The sequence below is a fragment of the Tursiops truncatus genome, chromosome 3, assembly GCF_011762595.2.
Source record: "Tursiops truncatus isolate mTurTru1 chromosome 3, mTurTru1.mat.Y, whole genome shotgun sequence".
Lineage (NCBI taxonomy): Eukaryota > Metazoa > Chordata > Mammalia > Artiodactyla > Delphinidae > Tursiops > Tursiops truncatus.
In genome coordinates, this window is record NC_047036.1 from 45,241,455 (window position 1) to 45,259,366 (window position 17,912).

Below are 17,912 nucleotides of genomic sequence, written 5' to 3' on the forward strand. Positions count from 1 at the left end.
TATTTTTCAGCAACACATCCCTTAAGTAAGTCAAGGTGTGCCAATGAAAGACCATATTCATAATCTCAGAAAGTAGAAATTCCTTGCTTTGACTGGGTGGAAGCTCAAGGTTCATTAATAACTCCCATCCTTCTTACCACCAGCCTTTACCAACCTTCAGGCTCAGGAAGCTCCAGATAAAGTTATAACTCATCCAGCTCAAAGTCTACCTGCAATTTAGCACAATTTCCCCTCCCAAATTAGTAGATCAGTTTACCAAAGAAGATGGTAATCTGAATGAATAAAAACATATATCTAGTTACCTCAATTTGTCATGACTTTTAAAGGTATTGTCTTACTCTTCATCTCCAGTTTCTTTTTTTTAATTAAGATACAATTACATAATGTAGTGCATAAATCTGAAATGGACAGCTTGATGAATGGTTATACATAGATACGTCTTTGTAGCCACCACAAAGAGAAAGATATAGAACATTTTCTAGCATCTGAGACGGCTCCCTTATATACCTCCCAGTCTATAATAATCACCTTTCTTCTGACTTCTACCATTATATGGTTGTAGAAAGCTTTACATGATTTCAGGAGTGGAATCATAAAACATGTACTCTTTTGTGCATAGCTTCTTTAATTATATATTAAGTTTGTAAGATTCATCCATGTTTTTGTGCATATCAGTAACTTGGCTGTTTTCATTGTTGTGTAGTACTCCATTGTGTGGATTTACCATGCTCCATTTACCCACTGTATTGTTGATGGACATTTGGAATGTTTCTAGAGCTTTGGGACAATATGAAGAAAGCAGTCATAATCAGAAACGGCCTTCGTTTTTGTTGAGTATATACATAAGAGTGCAATTCCTAGGTCTTTTTACTTTGTTTTTCTTTCAATGTCTTCTTTTTTTAGCCCTTGACCATAATCTAACCTTTCTAAGTTGTTAAATGAACCATAACAATATACGTCTCTTTAGTCCTGACAAGTGTTTCAGGTGGCAGATTTCATAGTTTAAAATGGTCCACCAATAGAGTAACATCTTTCATGGTTCACTACCTATGGCATTCCTGATGGATTTTGCTCTCTCATTTTCTTATCTCTAACTTCCTGTCATATATATTCTGACTTAATGTAAGGAGAGAAAAACAGATAGACTCTTGAAGGGGACATCTAGGGACTTTCTTTTTATCTATTCCTCACGGAGGTGGCATAGTATAGAGGAAAATTACTAGATCAGAATCAGGAGACTGTTTTGATATCTGGTCTAGATTTCTACTTTCTGTGGAGTAAATCACATCACTTCTCTGACCCTCAGAGGGTTCAATTATATCAATAGTTCCCAAACCTGGCCACAATTCAAAATCATCTGAGATGTCAATGTTCCTTTTTCTTATGAAAGTGGTACATGTTTATGAAAAAAGATCAAAAAGTATAAAAGACTGTAAAATCAAAAGTAAAAATTCCTCTCCCCAACACAGTCTGTGCAATCCCTTATTCCTCTAACTCAGAAATTCCTTGGTATTGTTCTTAACTTTTAAAATGAAGTTCCCTGGGCCTGACTCCAGACATAATGAAGCAGAATCCCCAGGGTCCTATGAATTTCTATTTTTTTTTAAGTTTCATAAGTGATCTTTTTTTTTTTTTTTTATGGTACGCGGGCCTCTCACTGTTGTGGCCTCTCCCGTTGCGGAGTACAGGCTCCGGACGCACAGTGGCCATGGCTTATGGGCCCAGCCGCCCTGCGGCATGTGGGATCTTCCCGGACCGGGGCACAAACCCGTGTCCCCTGCATCAGCAGGCGGACTCTCAACCACTGCGCCACCAGGGAAGCCCCTCATAAGTGACCTTGATAGACTTTCAGGTTTGGGAATGAATTCCTTGACTAAATAATATCTCACATCTCTACCAGTAAAATCCATTCCTGTCCCCTCAAAATTATATGATTTAAGTTTGCCAGCTGCTAACAGGATTGACACTAAGCATAACTAAAGCAACAGTGGTTCTATTTTGACCTCTTCTTATTCATGCCTTCTCGTCTCACCTTCAACTCCTCAATTTCCTCACTTTAAAATTTTCTTAACTCCTTGGCCCACACAGTGAAACTTTACTAGTTGAAAGGCAGTGACTCATTCCATTAAAGCTCTAGTTGCTTTTTGGCTAATCCCATAAACCCATCAGTATTAATGAATTTGCTAGCTAATAATATGCTACCTTTCCCAGGCAACATAATGTCTTATGCTAAAATGTTTGCTTCCGTAATGCTTTAACCAGTAGCATGGACTTTGGGGGCTCCCGACAGAATATCCAGGAAGATGTTTTTAGTCAGTCATGCTTTCAAATCAAATCCACATTCACAAACATTTTTCCACATCTGTCATCACCAATATTACTCAGTTCAAGTATCTGAAAAAGTACATGGTTAAAATAAATAGGTATTAACTGACACAAAAGAAATTGCTAGGAATTTTAATCACAGTTAAGTAAATTGGTTGTTAGTCATCAAATAATAGAAGAAAGATTATCTGGATAAACTATTCAGTCCAAATTACACTAGAGAACAATTTACCTCCCACGCCCTCTGCTACCCAAACGACATGGTGGAAGGAAAAGCAGGAAAAGAAAGCCTAACTATAATTGCTATGATTAAAAAGGGAACTGTAAGAAGACAATAAAAATGTGTCTTGCTAGGCCAAAGATAGGAAGGTAGGAAAACAGAACTCAAGACATAATATCTGATCCATACAAATGATGATTATACAATAATTCTATTTTGAAAAAATATATATAGCATCTCTTCTGTAAATTCAAAGAATGGTTATATCTATTACTTAAAAATAAATCATATCTAGAGAAAAAGGCCAGGGAATATCCCTTCATTTTATTTATCTTTAGAAAAACGAAAGTGATAAAGGATTAAAACTTTCCTAAGTTCAAACAGCAAAATCCAGATGAACTTCCAGTTGTCCTGAGTTCTAGAGTAGACTGTATAATCTCACATGAATATTGTATTTATTACATTACTTGCAGATTGTATGCGTGTGTGTGTGTGTGTGTGTGTGTGTGTATTATTACTTGGAAGCGTGGCTAATGTTGCAGTTAAAATATTGGTAGACTGAAGATTGAATTCACATTTCAAGCTTCACAACTTCATAACCTCCTTCACTCTGAGATCTTTGCCTAGAACACTCCTATTCTGCCTTGCTTATCTCCTTCGTGCTCTGTGAGGCTTTGCTCATGTCTTCCCTTCCCTTCACCAGCTGTGAGCTGGTGTCTCTTTTCCTCGCTCCCACTGTTCCCTGTGCATAACGGTGTCTTTCTTAGCTCCTACTGTCTTGATCTGAAAAGATCTGTGGGTACAACCTCTTCACTAGGCTTTAGGTGCTGCAAGGGAGTTTGTTCACTATTGCATCCCCATTGCTTAGCATAATGCCTGGCACGGTGTCAGTGTCCAGTCAGTATTGACAATATTGTTCTTCGAATGTCCAATTGGTATTGCAGTAAATAAATCTTTTATTTATTTATGTATTTATATTTTTTTTTGCGGTACGCGGGCCTCTCACTGTTGTGGCCTCTCCCGTTGCGGAGCACAGGCTCCGGACGCGCAGGCTCAGCGGCCATGGCTCACGGGCCCAGCCGCTCCGCGGCATGTGGGATCCTCCCGGACCGGGGCACGAACCCGCGTCCCCTGCATCGGCAGGCGGACTCTCAACCACTGCACCAGCAGGGAAGCCCACTAAATCTTCTTTTAAACTGCCTCATGCAAAGTTCATCCCCTGTGCTTGAAAAAGTTCCAGTACAACATAAAAGGCAAAATTTCCGTTACTTTATCATCTTGTCTGTCTAATTCAGCATTTCCCATTTTGGTATTCCGCAGAGTTGTCCTCTGAGAGATGCTGTTAGATAAGGGTTCCGTGACGGAGACTTGTCCTTCAGCCTAGCGAGACAGCTAGTATGGTGACTTTAGCTCACAGGTGATGGAAGCAAACTGCCAGCCACACGGGGGAGTGAGTACCTCACCACTCAGCCTTCCTCCCCTCCTTTGTAAGAAAGGACGCATAGAGTCCTCTCCTATCAAGCTGTTGTCAGGATTTACTGAGTAGCACACAAAGGCTTTAAATACATAGTAGTGCTCAGAAAATGCTGGCGACTATTATTAAATGAAGTGAAACAGTTTTTCTTTCATGTTTGGTTTTGTTTTGTTTTGTTTGCTTGCTGTAGGACTGCTCATAGCTTTTAGTATGCTGAGTGCCTATGAGTCTCCAGGTAAGCAGTACTTTCCAAATTTACTTGATGAAACTTCTATTAGAAAATTCCAGAAGTAGTACACTTTGGAATATACTTTAGGAAATCCCGTCTTATCAATTTAATTTAAAAGAATATTAGCATATTCTGAACAAAAATTGGGACACTGGTTTGACATGTGTAGATGTAACCTGGGGCACTGGGACATAGTACTTGGAACAAGGACTGTTCTAACATACAAGCAAATAAATAAAGACCTATGCATTACTACATTTTAAAATATTTCTTTTTAAAACTTTTAAAGTACAAATAAAATGACTTATTTATTCTAAAGTGAGGACTGCCTGAAGATTACACACAGAATTAAACTTTTAAAAGTTATAAAAATGTGGGCTTCCCTGGTGGCACAGTGGTTGAGAGTCCACCTGCCGATGGGGGGGAACACAGGTTCGTGCCCCGGTCCGGGAAGATCCCACATGCCATGGAGCGGCTGGGCCCGTGAGCCATGGCCGCTAAGCCTGTGCATCTGGAGCCTGTGCTCAGCAACGGGAGAGGCCACAACAGTGAGAGACCCGCGTACCGCAAAAAAAAAAGTTATAAAAATTAAAAGGTAAAATGCACACTCTTTTAGGTATTGTAGTAGGTTGAATGGTGACCCCCCCCCCCCCCCCACCAAGCCCCTAAAAGAGCCATCCAAATCCTAATTCCTGGAAGCTGTGAACAGGACCTTATTTGGAAGTAGGGTCTTTGCAGGTGTAATTAAATGAAGAGTCTGTGAAATGATCATCCTGGATTATCTGGGTGGTCCTACATCCAATGACAGTGACCTTATAAGAGATACATAGAGGAAAAGACAAGAGGAGAAGCCATGAGACAATGGAGCAGAGATGGGGGTGATGTGTCTACAAGATGAGGAACACCGGGGATCGCCAGGAAGCACCAGAAGCTGGGAGAGAGGCCTGGATGGACTTCCCCCTGGGGTGTCCAGAAGTACCGCCCCTGCCCACCCCTTGATTTTGGACTTCTGGCCTCCATAATGTGAGAGAATAAATTTCTGATGTTTAAAAGAAACAAAAATAAAGTGGAGACTGCAAATATTGCTCAAATAAAAACACCACCTAGAGTTTATGCATCATTTTCTGATATAGTTGGAGAATTATTACTGGGTAAAGATGAAGGGCTGGACTTCCTTACTCAAAAACTCGTGCAATTTATCTTAATTCTTGTGCATTTGATGAGAACTTCCTCTAGAGCCAGGAAACTTTGCAAGTATGAAATGATCTGAAAGGAGGGAGTAAAGAAGGAAGTAACTGACCTACGTGAAAAAGAGGAACAAGTTCTAAACAAAAGCGGGTTTAAAACATAACCAAAAGAACAAAAGAAAGCTCTGCATACCAATCTCAAGGTAAGTAAGACCTGCTTTAAGGTGTTTGTGTGAAATGAAAACTATAAAAACTAGTTCATTTTAAATAATCAATGGCTTTTTATCTTATCAAACACAGTTTGTAGAATTAGGTGGCCATACGTTGAAAAACCACTCTACAAATTGAGAGTGAGGTTAATGTTTCTTTACTAGTACAGAGCCTCACAAGGATAAGAGTATGCTTTGTTGTTGCCTTGGTTTCAAACAGAAGGGCAGTATCTGACTGAAAATTTCAGAAGTTTGTCAACAATTTGTGGTCTTAAGACAAATAATTGTTAGGTAACCTGTTGGAATTGTCTTCCAAAACAGAAGCAGTCTTCTTTCAAATTGGGCAAAGTGAAACCTATAAGTTATATTTGAAGGACTCTTGTTTAACATATGTATCCCATTCTAGTAGGTCTTTATTCATGTCTTGCAGGGGTTTTCCTATTGTTATTTTGAAGAAAGAGGACAGATGCATTTATTTTCCTGTAAAATATCTCCTTGTCTTTATCTCAGAGAACACTACTTTGACAAACAGCTTTAATATTGGGAATGTAGGGCTTCTCTGGTGGCGCAGTGGTTGAGAGTCCGCCTGCTGATGCAGGGGATGGGGGTTCGTGCCCCCGTCCGGGAAGATCCCACATACCGCGGAGTGGCTGGGCCCGTGAGCCATGGCCGCTGAGCCTGCGCATCCGGAGCCTGTGCTCCGCAACGGGAGAGGCCACAACAGTGAGAGGCCCGCGTACCGCCAAAAAAAAAAAAAAATATTGGGAATGTACTGGAATGTCTACATAGAAGAACATAGATGGTTAAAAATAAATTCTCCTCTCGAAAATCCAGAGAGCAATTTCTTACCTTATCCTCAGAGGACAATAGTTAGCCTTCCTCACTGCTGTTGCAATCCCGGCAGCTTTTAAAAAGCTGATTAATTTCAATCAATATGTGAAATTTAGTTCAAATATGCTGGCAAATATTTACTTAAATGAGTAATCATTTATACCATGAAATATCTTACATATGGTCAATTCTCAACTGCTGCAAAAAAAGGAAGTGGGCTCCGAATGGTTAAAGTCACTTGCCAAACCTTTGCCTTTGAATACAAGCACTGTGTCTGGCCTTTTAAAGGAGGGAACCTACAAAAGTTCCAAAGAGAGTAAAAGATGTTGCAGTCTGGGGTGTCTGTCCCTATAGTTTTATCAAATAAATGTTATGAGTTAACTGCATCTCCTATTTAATTTCATATTTTATGTGAAATGCCAATTGAAAATTTGCACATTGATGTATTCTAACCTTGAACAAATTTAGAAAAGTTCACTGTTGTACATGAGTTCCTACTGAGAGCAGGGCACAATTTCATGGGGTTTCTTTTTTCCTGTTTATCATGACTATTTTTATCCTAATGCAGGTTGCTCCCTTCATTAACACATATTTAGCAAGCTAGCTATTCTGTGTCTAGTACTGCTGCTGGTAATATAAAGATGAATAAGATACGATTCCGAACACTCAAGAACCTCAGAGCTAATCATCTATAAAAATTTAGCAATGGATGTGCTTGATAGACATTCATAGAAATGTGGGTAGGAATAATATTTGGGGGAAATTTTTACTTGAATCCAGATTTAATCACTTCTTAGTCATTAAAGAAGTTACTTAACTTTTTTAATCCTCTCTTTTCTCACATATAAAATGGGCATAACAGTAGTATCTATTTAACATGACAGCTGTGCATGGTAGGATTAAATGAGATAATCCATGTAAAAGTGTTTAGAAGCTGACCCCAAATAACTAAATATTATTGATGATGACATTCAGTGGATCATGACAATCATCTCATAAGCACTATGAAATTGGATGACTATAGTTAACAATACTGTGTTATTTATTTGAAAGTTGCTAAGAGAGTAGCTCGTAAAGTTCTCATTACAAGAAAAAAAATTGTAACTGAGCTGATGCATATTAACTAACTTTAGTGTTTTGATCAATTCACAATACACACATATATCAAATCATCATGTTGTACACCGTAAACTGATACAGTGGTATATATCAATTATATCTCAATAAAACTGGAAGAAAACAATAATGAAAACAATATTGGATATAAGTATTTCTTTGACTAGGCTAAAAACATACAGTAATAATATTTTGTTGATAAAATCATAATAGAACACTCAGCCGAGTTGAACACTTCCATTTTTCTCTCCTCTTTGCCATTTTAAAGCATCAACAGGTAGCACTCTAAAATTATCTTAATTAAACGGAAGTTATTTGCTGGAAGTTGTGAGAAGACTAGTGAGAGGAAGTCTTTCAAATTTTGTTTTAAATATTTTGGTTTTAGGTATTTTGTGTTACATCAAAGAGCTCTTTTCTTTTTTTAAGTATACACTGTACCTTTTAGAAGACATGTCTCGAGTTTTAAACTGTGAACTTAAACAATTAGATGCTTAGATTTGGAGTCCTATGTTTATTTAATCATTTATTCAATAAATATTGACTGTCTTTTTTGTACTAGGTGTTACGCTTTTCTCTAGGAGTATTCAGAGGAAAAGACCTGATCCCTTGTCCACCGTTTAACCAGATAGGAAAACAAACAATTTCCTGTAATTTAGATTGCCATACTATAATAGAGAACTGACTCATTAATATGGGGATACAGAGGAATGTGTGATTAAGGAAAAGACATGGTCCCAGATCATTACAAAGAGGGACAGGCAAGGTTTCACAGAGGAGGTGATGGGTAATGGAAATGATTGCACATCTATACTCTTATCTCTTTGCTCCTATTGTGTTTGAAGCATTATCTTTCTCTTGAAAATTATTAGCCTTATGGTCAAAAACCATGTTGAAATCTAAGTGATAAAACCACTCAGGCTTCAGCAGAGACAGGTTCTTTTAACTCTCCCCCCACCACACACACACACATACACACAACAGCTCGTACTGTATTTTATATTAAAACAAAAAATCACTAAATGCAACAGCTGGTACTGTATTCTACCCTGAAGGAAGAGCTCACTAAATGCTGGTGCTTAATGTAGTGGTAGAAATTGGCAGATTTTCGACTATGCTATGTACTAAATACGCATTTAAATGTTTCTGATTTACAGCAGGCACGTGGATGGTAGATCGTTCAACCTTCCCTTCCTTGAGTTTTCTGCTCTGCTATTAGTTTCCACTCATTTGTGTTTCATTTTGTGATTCATTGATAGAAAAGGAAGCAGAGTTGAATGAAATCCCCCCGACACGGTGCAATTATACAACAACAGTTGTATAATCATCAGCTACAACAAGAGCCAGCTTCCAAAATCAAGTTTACTCACCTCTCCTCTGTGTACACCAGGACTTTGCCATGATGTTCTTTCATATCTGAAACAGAAATGCCTAAAAGAACTTCCAAAATTACTTTCAGACCATATCCTACAAAGAATTACAGTGGACTGTACCTGTGAATTCATTAAGGGCTACACCATACTACGAAACAATACTGTGCAGAAATGCTGAAAAGCTGTGGAAATACTTCAGTGGCCGTTTCCATAGGAATTTCCCTTCTTTTACTGTTGGTGATCTGTGGAATTGGGTGTGTTTGGCACTGGAAACAGCATAATACAAGGCAACTTACCTTACCAAAGTTTTTGCAAAGGAGAAAAAAGAGAAAAGACCAAAGTAAAAGAGTCTCCTTGAGCTCCCAGGTTATCGGCCCAAGGCATAAAATCTCAGTTCAAACCGAAGACCACAGCTCTGCTGGGAAGGACACTAACACACATGGCAACTATGAAAATGTGGAAGCGTGTCCTCCCCAAGCTAAAGAAGAAACAGACAAGGGAGTATATGAAAACACTTGGCAGACCAATTTCAAGGAACACATCTATGGAAATGAGACACCATGTGACTATTATACCCGCCAGAAGCCTGGTACTTCTGAAGAACCTCAAGATGAAGACATATATGTTCTTCCGGATTCTTATTAACTTTTCAAAATGTGGGTTTAGTTATTGGAGGATAAATATTTTCTGGAACTTTTATTGTACTGATAACATTATTAATCAAGTTCTTCTGTTCAAACTTAATGATCTCTGTTTTATCTCCACCCTTCCGAATCCTCTCTGCATGTATCACTGTGGATTAACTCTAGCTATCCTCTCCACCCTCCTTGCCCTGGATTAATTCTGCATTATGTCTTACTGATTCTTCCTTCTGAACATTACTTGTTATATTTTTCTTCTTTTTCTATCTCCACCGTCTTTTCTGGCCCAGGATTGTTGTCCCAGTCTGCTAACTAGTCTTTCTGGCTCTAGTTTCTGCATAATCAGTGATGCAGCATCTATCCCCATGATGTTGCCCGATTCATCTGCAGAAAATATTCCCAACGGCCACATCACTCCTTTGCATATAACCTCTTAATGTCGCCTCTTTGTAAAAGACATACTACTCATAATTCTACCTCCAGAATTCATGATTTTACACAGCTGGTTCAAATTCACTTTTCCAGTGACTTCTACTAATCTCTCACTTCGTTTTCATCAGAATCATCTGAAAACCTGCCGAACCCATCCCTCCTCCACAGCTTTGCTTGTCCACTCCCTCCTAAGCCTGCCTCAGATCATAACTTCTTCCACAAGTCTCTTGAATCATTCCAAACCTACATTTGCCTTTTTTCTTTTCCTGATCTCCTATAGATTTGGCTGCCTATTCAATTCTTTGGGCGTTTAAACATATGAATGTTTGCAATGGCATTTTATTATTTAGTGTCATATGACGATGTCTTAAATTCCCTACTAAATAGTCAGGAACTGTCTCATATTCATATTTTAGCTCCAATACTTAGACCACCATGTGAGGCACTCAATATTATTCAATTGACAAGAATTGAACTGTATATTTTACTAAGTCCTTTTGAAAACAATCTAATAAATTCATCCATCCAAGGAATATTTATTGAGTACCTTCTATTTACTTCTTACTGTGCTGTACAAATGGACGGGGTAAAATAGTGAAAAGAAAGACATGGGTCCTGAACATGTTCTGTCTAGTACGAAAGAAAAGACAAAAAACAAATACTATGCTATTTATTAAGCTGTCTCCAAACCCACCCTTGGATATGCTGCTCTAAATTGCTCAGGCTGGAACTCTGCAAACTATCAATACCTTTTTCCTTTGCCAGGTGTATCCACGTTAGGATCTGTCAATAGCGGGCAGTGAGGAAGAATGGTAGGCAACAAACAGGAAGGAAAAGGGGCCTTGCTCGTTCTCGTTCTCCTTGCTGTTCTGAGAAGGTACTGTTGTCATTTAACTTACTCCAGCATCACTGGTTGTTCGCAGTTTCTAATTCTCCCAGCACTCCCAGAACCAGCTTCTTTGCACCTTGTCAGAGTTGCCGGCACCAGCCAAGCAGCACCCTTTCCTTGGTATCTCAGAACCAGCCCCTCAGGCCCTCCTCCAAGCTCCTGAGGGACCGGCAGGGAGCAAACGGAACCTTGAGCTCTGGGTCCCAGCCCTGCAGGACACCTCCTCCTAGTTTCTGATGATCCCCAGCCTTAGGTCTGGTGGCTATTTCCTGCATTTCCTATCTCTCTGGTGCCTCAGTGTCCTCTTTTTGTCTTTTCAGTCTGCCAGTACTTTTTTTAAATTGATGCTTTATATTTGGTCCTCCCTTTTCAGACAAACTGGTATGGTTTCCATTTCCCCAAGTGGACCCTGAGTGATACAACTAAAAATGGTATAGTAGGTGCTGTGAAGAAAAAAAAGCTTTCTGTTTTTTTTTTTTTTTTTTTTTGCGGTACACGGGCCTCTCACTGCCGTGGCCTCTCCCATTGCGGAGCACAGGCTCTGGATGCTCAGGCTCAGCGGCCATGGCTCACGGGCCCAGCCGCTCCGCGGCATGCGGGATCCTCCCGGACCGGGGAACGAACCCGTGTCCCCCGCATCGGCAGGCGGACTCTCAACCACTGCGCCACCAGGGAAGCCCGAAAGCTTTCTGTTTTTGAGAACAATGGCATTCGTTCAGTAGGGAAGAGGATTTGAATTTTAATAAGATGGCCGAAGGAGGCCTCTCTAAAGGCACGCTTAAGCTGAGACCTGAGGGTGAAAGGGGTTATGTAAATGTGGTGATGGGCAAGAAAGGAACCAGCATATGGAAAGGATCTGAGGCATGAAAGAATGTATGGTGCTCTGGGAACTTAAAGAAAGCCATGGTGGCTGGAGCTTGGTGAGGGAGGGCTGAAGTGACACCTGATGTGTTGGCAAAGGGGGGAAGAGTAGACACAGCGCAGCTTCTCGTAGGTCTTGGTAGGTGGCTTGGACTCTGACGTGGGTGCAAGTGGAATCTAAAAACTGATTTTAAGCAGAGGAGTGACAACATTACATTTTTAGAAGAGCTACCAGGTTGAGAAATAACTGGAAAGGGTCAAGATGGAAGTGCTCAAGACAGTAAAGAATGTTCAGTACCTTACTACTCATTAATGAAAGTCCATAAAGCCTGGCAAGGTTTGAAATGGCTCTTATTCACTTTCTAGAGGAGAAAAGGATTTATGTTGATCTCAAGCATTTATGTTGGTCCCGGACCACATGGTCATTTTGAAGTCCCAAACAGTAAGTTTTTTGCTAGAGTAATCTATACCCATGCCTACCTTGTACTCAATCATAGGAACTGAAAATTACCTGCCAGAAACACCACCAGAGAGTATCTGTGTCTTGGTAGGATGGTGGGAATCAGGCTGGAACGAAGAGGGGGGTTTAATCCAGAACAGCTGAAGTGGTATTATCTAAAGGGATCACGAGACTCCTGTGGAGGTGAGTAGCCACAGGTGGGCACTGGAGGAGCCGCCTTACCAGTCTGGTCTGAGCATTCATCGGGAGGAGGTAAAGCAAGGTTTCTCAGTGAGCTAAGCAAGGGCCCATTTGCTGTGAGATCAATAGTGGGTTGGAGTATATTACTCTACCCTCTTATTGGGGTATATTATTATTACCTTTATGATGAAGTGTTAAGTCAGACTGAAGTGAAACTTGGCAAGTTGCAGGCGTGAGCGCTGGGGCAAGGAGCCTGGTGCTCGTTGTTGCTGGATGTTGGCCATGAAACCCTGCAGAGACTAGCTACGAGTCACGGGGTGTGAACATGCCGACATTTCTGTGAGTACCTGGTAAAGCCGCGCTCATTATATTTGACGCTACTGGGTCTTTTTCCCCACCCCCAACTTCCTTCCTCTTTTAATTGTGGTACATGTGGTTAATTTTGCTAATAATCTAACTCAAATGCAAACTGCTATTCTCAGCCGATGTAAACAATCTTTTTATCTCTCAAGGATGATTTTCACTTTTGAGATTTTAAGAAGGTACAGAAATATTGTAAAGGATGCAGATGGAAGATAGAAATTTGAAAGGGGAGGTGGGGACGAAGATAGAGAAGAGGAGGAGGAGAAGAGTGGGGGAAATGAGAGAAGGAGAGAGAGAAACGAGAATAGGAAATAGGAGCGGGACGGAGAATGGAGGGCATGTATGGTAAAAAGAGAAGTTGAATGACAATTTCCTTTACCCCTTCTGTTGTTTCCCCCCAACACACACACACACAAGAATTGCTAGTAAGGGGCTTCCCTAGTAGTGCAGTGGTTGAGAGTCCGCCTGCCGATGCAGGGACACGGGTTCGTGCCCTGGTCTGGCAGGATCCCACATGCCGCGGAGTGGCTGGGCCCATGAGCCATGGCCGCTGAGCCTGCGCGTCTGGAGCCCGTGCTCTGCAGCGGGAGAGGCCACAACAGTGAGAGGCCCGCGTACCGTAAAAAAAAAAAAAAAAAAGAAGTGCTAGTAAGATAAGTAGATATAAAAAGGAGGAAGAAGTTGTCTGCCTTTACTGCCTTTCTAACCTTGTTGAATGTAGATAACAGTGGGCTACTGGTAAACATATTGGTAATTGCACCCGTCCTTGTCATGGAAGTGTACTTATGTGATCACTAGCCTTCTCGCTGGTCCTCAAACTTGCCTGAATTCAGGGACATTACATTATCTCAGCCCTGACTGCTCTTCCTCCAGATATTCACACTGTGAACTCCTCATTTCATTGAACTCTCTGATCAAAGGACACGTACTCAGAGCTGACCCCCGAATCTGAAATGGCCCCCTACTGTGAATCTCAGACCCTCTTCCTTGCTTTAGTTGCCTTCATAGACTTATCACTACCTGACAAGTGTTCTTGTATGTTTATAATCTGCTCTCTTTACCTAGAATGTAAGTTCCATGAGGGCAGAAACATTTTCTGTCTTACTCCCTGCTTGATCACCAGTACTCGCTTATAGGATATGCTCAATTATGTTTGCCGATCAAATCATTAAGGTGTTTTTTGAAGGCTAACATTTTTAGTGAAATTGCTGAAATACTTTGGAAAATAACAAAATGGGAAAACTTACAAATATTATTTTGAACATCACTATTATGCAAGGATATATTAAGCCAGATTTTAATAGAAATTCAGTGCCATGAGACTTCTTTGCTGTCTCAGTACGAGTGAGCTTCGTGCCACATCAGTAGAAGGAGCAGAGCAGGTGTGGCACTTAGGCCAGTGGGGAGACTGGACATTGGGTTCCATGGAGGAAAGGGAAAAGAGGGGAAAGATGACCCTATTTCCACATTTTTTTTTTTTTTTTTTTGCGGGCCTCTCACTGTTGTGGCCTCTCCCATTGCAGAGCACAGGCTCCGGACGCACAGGCTCAGCAGCCATGGCTCACAGGCCCAGCCGCTCCGCGGCATGTGGAATCTTCCCGGACCGGGGCACGAACCCGTGTCCCCTGCATCGGCAGGCGGACTCTCAACCGCTGCACCACCAGGGAAACCCTATTTCCACATTTTTAACTGCTCTTCTAAGCCACAATAACCAGCTGGTTTTTTACGATTCAGGGAGTTATAAACTCCATCATCCCCTTTTAGTGCTTATATTGTGTTATCACTTTGCAGCATGGTATTCTTGTTCCCTCTCTCCCCTCCTCAGCTCTTTTGCAAGTTCCTTTCCTCTTGTACACCCATTCAGCACAGTGGTGCTCCATGAGGCTTTCCTCAGCTCCCAGCTTCTTCTCACACTTCTTCCCCAGGTGACTTAGACATTTATGCCTGAACTCTCCTGCCCCCAATGTCCTTTGGAAGCATTTGACTCACATAGCTCACCATCTAATGCTTATTTCTATGCAGTGTTAGTATCCTTCAGACATCTGAAATTCAGCATGGGCCAGACTGATGGCTAGAGGTCAAGGTGTGTGTTTCACTCAGAAATAGAAATGAAATTAATGATGGGATCAGAGAAGGCTCAGAGATAAAGGGAGGGTATCCACTGCATGGGATGCTTGCTAATAATTTCAGAAGCTGACAGTTCAGAATGTCGCAGTGTCAGAAACTTCAGCCTCAAAGTAGCATGGTGTCAGTATACCACGTACTGAGTAGCTGCCTCTTCAACATTAGTGCCTGGCTCAAGATTTGTCCCTGTGATCCCCAGTCACTGAATTCAGGTGGTGTCACATTTAGCAAACAGTGTGTCTGTCCTTCTCTTCCCCTGACTGCTGACTGATGAGCTCTGAAACATAAGACTCTGTATAGTAGCAAGAAGGGGTCCAGGGCTTGCTGGGCCTCAGGCTAGTGGACTTGTCTGATGACTATAGGTGTATGGCTCAGTAGTGCTACTTATTTCATTTACTTCAACATTTTTGTTTGTTCCTTATTTTTAAGTCTTTTTAGGATAACTGCATTGAGCTGACCTAAAAATCAGTGGTTAGTGGACTAAATCATGAAAAAAAAACACAGACCACAGACCAGGGATTTTAGAATTTGTCCACTTTAAGTGACTGGTTATCTACTGAAATCCCTGTGAAGGATAGGAAAATTGCAAATACATCTTGACTAAAAGCACCTTCTGGTAGATGCTTACAGTTGGATAGACAGGAAGTTGCAGAACACCAAAGTCATGAAATTTATAACAAGGGACTCTCATGATCTAGTAGGATAAAGTGATTTCAGTCATGCAACAAATATTTGTGAAGCGCCTGTGATATATCAAACACTTAAGGAGCACTGCAAATTCAGCAGTGGGGTTAGTGGATGGAGGTTGTAGATACAGACCCTGCCTCTGCATTCGCTGGGCTTACACAGTTTTAAGGAGTTCTGATACTTCTACAGGCTATTAGAATGTATTGAGATAATGGTGTAACAGGGAAGCACGTGGTGTAATGGAAGACTCTCCAGGCTTGGGGTTAAGAAGGCTTTCCTGTGGAAAGTGACACCTAAACTGAGACCTGGAGGACAATTACGAGATAGCCAGGCAAGGAGGCTGAGGGAATGATTTCCAAAATGAGGGGACAGCATGTGTGAGGAGCCAGAGGATAGGATGTGTTCAAGAAGTGAAAGAAGAGAAATACCACCTAAGTGTAGAGTGTAAAGGGAGACGGGCAAGAGGAAGGTGGTGCTGTGAGCAAAGGTCAGCTGATATAGGGCTTTGTGTGACAAGCTGAGGAATTTGGACTTTATCCTGACAAAGCTGATACCCATGATATCAGAATAGGATCTTGGAAGGCAGAAGTGGCATCGATTTTTCCAAAAACCATAGGGTATTGCAAATAAATAATTTCTCAGCTGTAACAGAATAGGGGAAGCGAGATTCTGAGGTTCAGGATATGGGACTTGATTCTAACAAGCACATGTCTATGAGTTTTATAAAATAAGCCGTGCTCTCCAGTGTTTTATTAAGGCTCCCATAGCTTTTAATTTAAATTCAGCTCCCGTAGTTTTGCATTTTGCGATTCTCCCAATAGAGATGGGAATTAAGCAAATGAGAGAGGCTCAAACAAAAGGAAGCACAGAAGATGGTAAATTGCCAGATGCAATCAAGGCTGATGAAGGTGTGACTGCAGCTATTGACCTGCGCTGTTGCCATGGGAACAAAAGCTCGGTGGTTCTGGAGTGCTTTTCCTTTTTAAGGACAGACTGGCTTTAGTGAATAGTTAAGACTGAAAATTATGGAAGTCAGACCATCCACTGCCACATGTATTCTAAATCTTTGTTAGTGACAGAGACGGTGGCTAGCTGGGTCTGAGGTGAGCTCCCCAGAAGCCTGGAAGCTGTAAAAGCCATAAGGTTGAGGCTCAGTGAAAAGCAGAGTTTAGCTGTTGCCTCAGGCCCACTTCCCCAGCTCCACTCCATGCTAGACTGACATATTAATTGTGATACTGAGAATTTAGGAGGAGGAATATAATTAACTAGGCTTTATTAACATATGATTTTTTAAATATCAAATTAGGATATTGGAAACTCATCAAGCAAATACACAGAAATGTACATTTTATTTTCCTTCTTAGGTGTTTCTGAGAAGACTGTAGTCCTTGTTACATTCCTACTATTGGACTGGCTTCTGAGCACCAAGCACCATGATAAGGCTTTATGTGAATTATCTTTCTTAATTCACCAACAATTCTATTGCATTTGTACTGTTGTTATCCCCATTTTACAGATGAGAAGATTGAGACTTAGGGAAGTTAAAATCTGACCAAAGATCTTAGTGTCAATAAAAAAAAAAATGGAGGCAGGATTTGAACCCAGTCATTCTGATGAGAGACTTGCTCAGGTTATTTTATGACAGTATTATTAGTAGATGATATCTTCTATCTTAGCATCATGGAATTTCAGACTGGGAAAATAACTTGGAAATTATCTAAACTGACTTCCTCATATTGCAAATGAGAACAATGAGTCCCAGAAAGTTTATGTGACTTCCCTAAAGTAATACAGTGATTCATGACTAACCAGGATCAGAACTCAGGGCTATTCAACGTAACTTGCTGCCTTTCTTACTGACTGAAAATAGAAAGGTTTTGTTTGTCTCTTAATCCAAGTCTTCTTCAGAGCATCCTTTCAAGTCTCATTTCCTGAGGGCTTTGCTTTTATCTATTTTATTTTAGCTGGGCCTTCTCTGCATTTAGAAATGACACTGATTTTTCTAAATGTTAAGCAAAGATAGCCCTAAGAGAGCAGAGTATACAGATTTCTTAATGCATGTGGTTCTCGTGTGGCCGGAGCTAAGTAATGAAGCCCATCAATCAGGAGTGGAGTGGTGCACGACAGGTCCTCTTTTGGTCATTATTTCTTAAAATGTACTCCTTTGTCATCTTGTTTCATCTGGCAGAATTTGTCTAGACTATATACACTTTTAACTCAATTATCTGATAAGAGAGACACATGACCAACAGAAGAGGTGCATTCAGGGTGAGGGGAAGGGGGAGGAAGTGGGGAAATGTCTGTGACAACTGCA

General features: G+C 40.9%; 1 protein-coding gene across 4 annotated transcripts in view; it reads left to right on the plus strand.

Moving 5' to 3' along the window:
• GAPT (GRB2 binding adaptor protein, transmembrane) overlaps positions 1 to 10,569 on the plus strand; it is a 37,531-nt gene extending 26,962 nt beyond the window's left edge. For 3 of the 4 annotated variants that reach the window (XM_019930021.3, XM_019930024.3, XM_073802131.1), the window contains one exon: positions 8,848 to 10,569. In XM_019930021.3, coding sequence (XP_019785580.3) covers positions 9,133 to 9,606 — 474 coding nt within the window. In that variant the 5' untranslated portion in view covers positions 8,848 to 9,132 and the 3' untranslated portion in view covers positions 9,607 to 10,569. Of the gene's footprint in view, positions 1 to 4,970; positions 5,639 to 8,847 lie in introns of those variants that run through there. The other variant, XM_019930023.3, reaches the window with a different exon arrangement.
• The last annotated feature ends 7,343 nt before the right edge of the window (positions 10,570 to 17,912 follow it).